Source organism: Anomaloglossus baeobatrachus, chromosome 1 (assembly GCF_048569485.1).
Source record: "Anomaloglossus baeobatrachus isolate aAnoBae1 chromosome 1, aAnoBae1.hap1, whole genome shotgun sequence".
NCBI lineage: Eukaryota > Metazoa > Chordata > Amphibia > Anura > Aromobatidae > Anomaloglossus > Anomaloglossus baeobatrachus.
Genome location: NC_134353.1, coordinates 965,465,889 through 965,475,217, shown reverse-complemented (window position 1 = coordinate 965,475,217; position 9,329 = coordinate 965,465,889). Strand labels below are relative to the sequence as shown.

At 46.2% G+C, this 9,329-nt stretch overlaps 1 protein-coding gene across 1 annotated transcript in view; it reads right to left on the bottom strand.

Annotated features, from left to right (window-relative positions):
* Window positions 1-9,329, bottom strand: part of LOC142302878 (uncharacterized) — a 43,515-nt gene that overhangs the window by 15,799 nt on the left and 18,387 nt on the right. The window contains exons 3-5 of the mRNA XM_075343987.1: window positions 4,261-4,358; window positions 4,099-4,177; window positions 3,903-3,985 (exon numbers count right to left, since the gene is read on the bottom strand). Coding sequence (XP_075200102.1) covers window positions 3,903-3,985; window positions 4,099-4,177; window positions 4,261-4,358 — 260 coding nt within the window. The remainder of the gene's footprint in view (window positions 1-3,902; window positions 3,986-4,098; window positions 4,178-4,260; window positions 4,359-9,329) is intronic.

Below are 9,329 nucleotides of genomic sequence, written 5' to 3'. Positions count from 1 at the left end.
CCAGAACAAGAGCATCTAATGACTAAACTGAGGGACATGGAGGAGACAATCAAGGACTTTCAAAATCCTCTGGACATACCAATCAGTGTGCTGGAAATAAAAGACAGAATCAAACTGCTAAAATGTAAGAAGGCCGCGGGCAGTGACGGCACCGGCCAGAGATGATCAAATACAGTTCCCCAGACATTCATGCAGCACTGGCTAAACTATTCACCCACGTCCTGAGTTCCGGCTACTTCCCTCAAAGCTGGAACCAAGGTCTCATAACGCCCATCTACAAGAATGGAGACCGGTATGACCCAGCAAACTACAGAGGGATCTGTGTCAACAGCATTCTGGGAAAACTGTTTAACAGCATCATTAATAAAAGGATTATCGCCTTCCTCACCCAGGGGGACATCCTCAGCAGAAGCCAAGCTGGGTTCATGCCAAACCACCGCACCACGGACCACATTTACACCCTGCAAAGCCTCATCAAGACCCACGTCCACGGCAAAAAATGGGAAAATATTTGCATGTTTCGTGGACTTCAAAAAGGCATTTGACTCAGTTTGGCATCCTGGCCTGTTCCTGAAACTTCTGGAAAGAGGAATAGGTGGCAGAACCTACGACGTGATCAAGAGTTCATACACTGAGAACCGGTGCAGCGAGAAGGTGAACGGGAAAAGGACGGCCTTCTTCCGGCAGGGCCGTGGGGTCAGACAGGGCTGCAGCCTGAGTCCAACTCTATTCAACATCTATATAAATGGACTAGCAACAGCTCTAGAGTCCTCCCCCACTCCAGGCCTCAGTCTGCATGACCGAGAGGTGAAGATCCTGCTGTACGCAGACGACCTCCTGCTACTCTCCCCAACCGAGAAAGGCCTCCAAGATAGCCTGGCAGTACTGGAAACATTCGGCACCACATGGGCGCTTCCCATCAACCAAAAGAAAACCAAAGTCATGGTGTTTCAGAAGAGGAACCAGAATAAAATAAACACTCCCTCCTTCACATTAAATGGCTCCACGCTGGAGAAAACCAGCAGCTATACCTACCTCGGTCTGGAGCTAAGCAATAACGGGAGCCTCAAGCAAGCAGCAGAAGCCCTGAAAGGAAAAGCGTGCAGAATCTTCTACACCATCAGAAGACAACTGTACCACCTCAAACCACCTGTGAGAGTCTGGCTCAAGATATTTGACAGCATCATCACCCCTATACTGCTATATGGCAGCGAGGTATGGGGCCCAGTGATCTACCCAGACCACACAAAGTGGGATTCCAGCCCTACCGAAGTCTTCCACATGGAGTTCTGTAAATATCTCCTCCAAGTCCATCGCAGCACCTCAAACATAGCCTGTCAGGCAGAGCTGGGCTGATCGCCCTTATGGTTCACTATACACAAGAGGGCGCTATCACACCAGGCGCACATACAGAACAGCAACCCCAGCTCCTACCATCATAAAGCCCTGCTGAGCCGGAGCCCAGAGCAAGCCAGGAACCCCGGCAGCCAGTACAGCCAAAGTCAGCAACACACCCTGACAAAAGCCCAAATAAAAGAGATCTCAGAGAGCTGCAAGATGCAATACATAGAGGACTGGACGAGTGAATTAGAGAACGCCCAGAAACTCACCATCTAACGGTCACTGTGGAGGGACTACACTCTGGCCCCATATCTGGAAAGGTTACGCCACCCCAAAGACAGGCAGACCCTGAGCCTGTACAGACTGAGTGCCCACAGCCTAGAGGTGGAAACAGGGCGGCACCAACAGACATACAAGCCGCGGGAGAACAGACTGTGCCAGCACTGCCAGCAGGGGGCTCTGGAGGACGAGGCGCACTTCCTGCTGCACTGTGACAAATACTCAGCAGTGAGGGCCTCCCACTTCCAGAAATTTACCACCCATACCCCGGACTTTCCATCCATGGACGAGGACATGAAACTCCGCAACCTACTGGGGGAAGAGGAATTAATGGTGGAGATCGCCGCCCAATATGTCACCACATGTCATAAGCTGAGGGGAACATAAGGCCCCTAAATGGACTTTCAGAGCCCAAATTGTGCCCCCAACTCCCCATAACCCTGATCCCCTCCCACCACACTTACTGTATTTCTCTTGCTTTGGCAACACTAATTGTATTTTGGTCCTGCCAATAAAGCATATTTGAATTTGAATTTGGGAGAGAGAGAGAGAAGAGAAAAAGAGAGAGAGACAGAAAGAGACAGAGAGAGAGAAAGAGAAAGAAAGAGAGAGAGAAAAAGAGAGAGAAAGTGAGTAGAGCGAGAAAGAGAGAGAGAGAGAGAAAGAGAGAAAGAGAAAGAGAGAGAGAGAGAAAGAGAGAAAGAGAGAGAGAGAGCGAGAGAGAGAGAAAGAGAGAGAGAGAAAGAGAGAGCGAGAGAGAGAGAAAGAGAGAGAGAAAGAGAGAAAGAGAGAGAGAGAAAGAGAGAGAGAGAGAATGTTTTCAGGCATTTTTCTTCCTTTCTGCACAGTGACGTTTCCTCCAGGTCATTAGTATTTGGTGGCGTTGCCCTTACACTGTGTGACTTGGGGAAAACGTTTTGGATCCTTCCAGAAACTTCTCAATAGTTGGTGGAATTTGAGACGATTCCGCCTGACAGATCTAGTGTAGCTGAGCCATGTTTGGAGGTCGTCGCTCGCACCAGTCTCCTTGGCTTTGCCCATAAATTTTCAATAGGATAGTGATCAGGGCTTTGTGATGGCCACTGCAAAACATGGACTTTATTCTCCTTAAGCCACTGTGTAACCAGTTTGGCAGTAGTTTCGGGTCATTGTCCATTTGGAAGACCCATTTCCCTCCAAGCTGTAAGTTCCTGGCTGATGTCTTGAGATGTTCTTCAGTATGGCCACATAATCTTCTCTCCTCATGGTGCCATCTATTTTGTGAAGTCACCAGTCCCTCCTGCAGCAAAACAACCCGACACTATGATGCTGCCGCCCCCGTGTGTCATAGTTGTGATGGTGTTCTTAGGCTTAAAAGCTTCTCACTTTTTCCTCCAAATGTAACGATGGTCATTATGGCGAAATGGTTCAATTTTAATTTTGTCAGACCACAGGACGTCTCCAGAAATTCAGGTCTTTGTTCCTGTGCACATTTACAAACATTAATCTGGATTTTTTCTGTTTCTTTTGGAGTAATGGCTTCTCCCTGGCAGAGTGGCCTTTCAGCCCATGTTTATAGATTACTCGTGTCACTGTGGATAATGACACAATCTTTCCAGCTTCCGCCAGCATCTTCACAAGGTCTTTTGCTTTTGTTCTTAGGTTGATCTGCACATGTCTGACCAAAGCACGTTCCTCTCTGGTACACTTTATCCGTCTCCTTCCTGAGCGGTATGATGGCTGCACATTCCCATCATGTTTATATTTGCATATACTTATTTGTATAGTGAAAAATCAAGCCCTGTGCTGCAAACTCCTGACACCAGAAGTAGGAGGGCCACTGTCTGTTATGGTATCCTTGTGACACTGTAGGGTTAAAATAAAGATCACCAGTAATTCCACTATTGCTATTCAGGCTTGTTTTTTTCCAGCTGATTAATTGATAATTGGGCGTTGAAACCATCACAATTCTGAGGATTTTCTTAAATCCCATCCTTGCACACATTCATGGGATATATACAGGGGACGCAGCTATGGGACAACTAATCACCGTCTTCTACATTCATTTCAAATGTAAACATTGGATTTCTGTGCATTTCTCTGTCGGATGCCGTATACTACAGAACGTCCCAGCTCCTTCTGCTGGATGTGGTCACTGCTAGAAAGGTACACCGGCTCTTCTCACAGACTATACTGGGTCTCAGATGAGGTCAGAAAGACCTAACTGATCAATGTAATAAACCGTCAGACTCTACCATCGCAGGAACAGAAATGTCTCCTCCCCAGGGCTCAGTGCCATCTACCTGAGGAGTCTCCGGGACATTGTGCTTCTCCTCTGGACAGTCCTGGGGACATCTCTCTGGGGGATTTCTCCTCTTGGATCCATCTGTGGAGACACACAGTGATGGAACAGATTGTGCCATGTGATTGAGGAGATGATGGGAGTAATAGTAGGTGACCAAAGAACAGACATGACCGTGTCCAGTGTCCCATCCTTACACTGCGAATTGGTCCAAAAATCCATCGTCTCTTCTGCTTCATCTTTAACCTCAACCTTAATATCAATCAGATCTTTACCCTAAAAAGACAAGAAACATGTAAATCAAGCTCCGGTCCAATCACTTTATGGTCAGATGTTGTGGAGACTTCAGCGCCATCTACCTGATGAGTCTCCGGGACATTGTGCTTCTCCTCTGGACAGTCCTGGGGACACAGAGGACGGGGACATCTCTCTGGAGAATTTCTTTCCATGAGTCCATCTGTAGGAAACACACAGAGACCAATTACACGACGCCCATATATCTACAGTTGTAAAGTGGAAGCTGGCAAAAAGTCTTCACACCCCTGTTAAAATGCCAAGTTTTTCTCATGTAAAAGACATTATCAAGAAGGGACTTAAATTTGGCACAATGGCAAAACAGGATGTCCCTAAAAATTGATGAAAAAACGAAGAAAATTGGACCTAGAGTTTGCCAGCAAATCTACAGCAACATTAAAGGAGCTGCATGAATTTCTGACAAGTACTGGCTAAGTACTGTATGTGACAACAATCACCCGTATTCCCCATATGCAGACAAAAGCCTTTTCTTCCAAAGGCAAAACATCCAAACCCAGATATGTTCTGCCAAAACCTACATCAACTCTACCAAAAGTATGTGGGAATGTGTTATGACTGAGGAGACCAAGGTGGAACTTTTTTGGACAGAATTCCAAAAGGTATCATTGGTGCAAAGTCAACACTGCGCCAGAATATCACCACACCAACAGTGAGGCATGCTGGAGGCAGCATTACACTTAGGGACAGTTTTTCATCAGCTTGAATTCAAGATTTAGTCAACAGCTCCAAATATCAGTCAATACTGCAAAAAAAACAAACTCTTCAGGCCTCTGTTAAAAAGCTGAAGATGAATTTGACTTTTCAGCACAACAATGATAAAAGCATACAGCTACAGGCTGCAGCCCTCGGCCGTGCGCTTATCTTGACTGTGTATAAAATAAGAGGAACCACATGCGTTTTTTTATTTTTTAAAGTTAAATAAATATATAAATGTTTAAAAACCAGCATGTGGTTCCCCCTAATGTTGATGCCCAGTCAAGATAAAGCCCAACAGCTGGGGGATGGTATTCTCAGCCGGGGGGAGACCCCATGGTTATTGAGCCCCTCCAGCCTCAAAAATAGTAGCCTGCAGCTGCCCAGGATTGCCACATCCTTTAGATGTGACAATCCCAGAACTTTACTCGACTCTTCCCGATTGCCCTGGCTGTCACTAAGCCCTAGATTACTAATGGAAGAGGTCTATGAGACCCCCTATTAGTAATCTGTAAGTGAAAAGAAAAACGCACACAGCGAAAAAATTTATATTTGAAATAAAAGACAAAAGAGCACTCTTTAACCCCTTTATTAACCCCATAAATACCACTGAAGGTCTGACGTAATCCACATGAGGTCCCACGATGATCATGGCTCTGCTACATCTGAAGTGACAGCAAGCAGCCATAAAACATGATCGCCCGCTGTGAGCTTCAGGCAGAGAATGTGCCACAGCGATCAGTGATGACATCACAGCTCAAGGTTTCCACAGTCCTCCACCTGTGACCTCTTCATTAAACTCAGTGACCTCACCTTACGTCCCCTGAGATGAAGTTGCCTGCGGACACAGGTGAACACCTGTTATGATCCGGTAACCGTGGAAGATTGCAAAAAACTCCCATTGGTGAAAAAACACCAAAGATACAGGAGTAGCTGGAACCTGGGCTGACCGCAATCCCCTGACTATCAGACCACACTAGAAATAGCCATGGAGTCCCCAAAGGAGTAGGTAGCAACCCACATACAAAGATTACGGTGATGTAGGAAAACACAATACTCAGACCGGAAAAAATAGAATTAGCAAAGGCGAGGTCCAACTAACTTGATACAAAGAAAAAGCCATGAATGGCCTGAACCTTGACCGGATCCACCTCCATAGAAGCCAGGGACAAAACAACCCCCAAAAAGGAAACCCTCTGCAAGCCAAAGAGACATTTCGATCCCTTAACAAACAATGCATGTTCCCCAAGCATCTAAAAAAAACTTTCCGGACCTGCTGCACATGAGCATCCCAATCATCAGAAAAAAATCAAGATATCATCCAAATAGACAATCAGAAACTTGCCAATTACCACCTGAAAAATATCATTCATGAATGATTGAAAGACGGAGGGGGCATCTGTGAGCCCAAAGGGCATCTGTGGTGCCCTGGACCAGCCAGGGGCCACAGAGAACAACACCTACACACCCCACACTCCCGGTCAGGCACACCGAAGTCAGACACAAACCCTTGTTGCCTCCCTCCAGGGGCTGATGTCCACACCAGGGGGTGGGCCAGGCGGTTGGCCACGCCCACCGAGGAGTTCACAGTCCTGGAGGCGGGAAAAGCAGACAGATTAGTTTTGGAGGTGAAAGTGGAAGGAAGGAAAGTGGTAGTGGAGCAACTAACTGACAGCGTCCGGGTGTGCGGCCCGGGCGGTACAGCAAGGTTGGCAGACGGTGGTGACCGTCTGCAGGAGTGGCCTATCGGAGTTTACCGTAAGGACCGTGGACGGGCGGTGGCCCAGCGGTACCGAACGGGTACACAAAGAGAAATCAGCACCATCTGGCAGGGGCTTACAGACCCCGGCAAGGCTAGGAGTCGCCGTGAATTTGCCAAATCCGTCAGCGAAAGGAACCTCCTGGGTTTCCCAGCAGCCAAGTCCCGACAGAAGGCAACAGTCCAACCGTGAGAGGGAAACACAGCCACCGCCAAGGCTACCATTCCCAGGGCCAGAGCCAGGGCAAAAGGGGCTCCTCCAACCCATATCCAAGCTGGGGAGCGGGTTACCGGTGGGAACCCATTGGAACCGTTTGCAGTACATAGGTGCAGGGAAAGGCAGTCACCATCAACCTGCCGGGAGAAACAACACCGCAGCCGTCTGTGGGACCCGTCCATCCAGCCGTGTGTTTTTTTTTTTTTTTTTAACTATATTTTTATTCAAATTTTTCAATAACATAACATTGGCATAAGCGAATTCAGCATTGTAAATTCAACATTACATTGTCATGTTTGATCATCCCAAATTCCATACCAATTTTTAAAATCAATAACCATAACATGGCAAGATAAAGCAAAGGAAAGCAGCGACCCCTTAACCCATCATTCTTATCATTCCCCCCATTGAACCCTTGTGAACATGGTAATGACATACAATAAAGAAGTCCCACTCAAATCGGTTATTTCCCCCTCTCCTTTTAGTCACCTTTCGGCATTTCCTCCCCCACCTCCAAGCCATCCAATGTATCCTTCAATTTTTCAGTATGATACCAGACTGTGTCTTTGAAAGGTGACATAATCCTGACTATCTCCTCCCGAGTACAATAGGCCAGTATGAATTTCTTCCATTTGTTAAAGTGCTGTCGTATTCTATCCGCCCTCCTTTCTGCATCCAATCCTTCTATTTCAAGAAGATGCATGAGCTGACCCAAGATCTCTTCAATCGCGGGGACCCTAGACTCCAACCAATTTTTTAGTATCGCTCTCTTGGCTGCCAGAAGTATCACATGTATAAGTCTGGGTGGGTTAGTCATCTTCCCTTTGGTATCGTTCCCCTCCTCCCAATGGTGAAAAATAGCGAACCCAGGTGAGAGCCGAACTTCAAGACCCCACACCTTTTGTATACAACTTTTGATCTGTGACCATAATGGACTCAAATGGGGGCAGGACCACAACCCGTGAAGGAGATCAGTTCCACTACTCTTACACTTAGGGCAATACGTAAGCCTGTCTGGCTTTGTTGCTGATGGAGGGAGATTAAAACCATAAATTGCCTTGTGCATAATTCTAAATTGGGTTTCTCGCCAATTCTCATTTAAAATTGATTTACGAAGAGCATTCCACCCTCCCCTAATTTTTACCCCCATAGACGGGTCCTCAAATTGTTTTTCCCAAGATTTAAATAAACCTTCCGGGTGCTGTCCTATTAATAGATCACGCATGGCTCCATAAAGAAAAGAGATAGATGATGAAGTTATTGAGTTCTTTACCAGACAATCAAAAGAGTTAAATACTACCTCCTGGGTCACATCATGCAACTGAGTCATAATACTATATCTCACTTGGTCATATTGGATTACTTGGTTAGTCCCCAGGCCATACTGCGCTATAATTTCGTCTCTACTCAACCATCTAGGCTCTGAGGTGTGCAAGAGATGAGCAACAGTCCTTATACCCCGCACCTTCCACTCTTCAAACAGCTTATTGCTTGTCCCCTGCACAAACTCTGGATTCCCCCATATAGGCAAGTATTTGGATATTTTATGGGGAAGTTTGTAGTTTTTCCTCAACGCCTTCCACGCTGCAATCGTGTCTTTAAATAAGGAAGAGTGCTTGATTTTCACTGGGAGATTAGCCTGCCTAGTATGAAGCAATGCCACCAGATCCCAAGGTTGTGCATAGTCTCTCTCAAGCTCCAACGCTGAATAATGCCTAGAGCCTTTAATCCAATCCAATATATATCTAGTCAAACAGGCTATATTGTAACCCCGAATGTTCGGCAAACTCAGACCTCCATGAACCTTAGATGCCATCAGCTTCTTAAGCCCTATACGAGGGCGTTTCCCCCTCCAAATGAAGTGTGAAAAAGCTCTATTTAGCTGGACAATATCTTTATGCTTGAGAAGCAGGGGAAGTGTTTGAAGATGATACATTAATTTTGATATCGACATCATCTTAATTAGGTGGACTCTACCAATTATGTTCAATGGAAGGTCGTGTCATCTTTTAAGATCTTGCTCTATTTGGCTCAGAAGGGGTGGATAGTTTAGACTATAAAGGGTTGCCGGAACCTTACCTATTTTAACTCCCAGGTATGTGATATATGACTTAGCCACTGTAATTCCTTCAAAAGGGTTCTGCTCCCGTGTTTGAACATTTGTCCCTCCCAGGTATAGGAGCTCGCACTTTGACGCATTAATCTTGAAGCCTGAGTACGCTCCAAACTCTCGCAAAATTTGTAAAATCTCGGGGACCTGCTGAGCTGGATTCGAAAGGAAAAGCAAAATGTCATCCGCAAAAAAAGCTGACTGAATTTGTCTATTATTTACAGAAATACCCTGGAAGGTGCTATGTGTAGATAACAATCGCACCAATGGTTCCAGAGCCAGATTAAAAAGTAATGGGGAAAGGGGGCAACCCTGTCTGGTTCCTTTCAGTAAC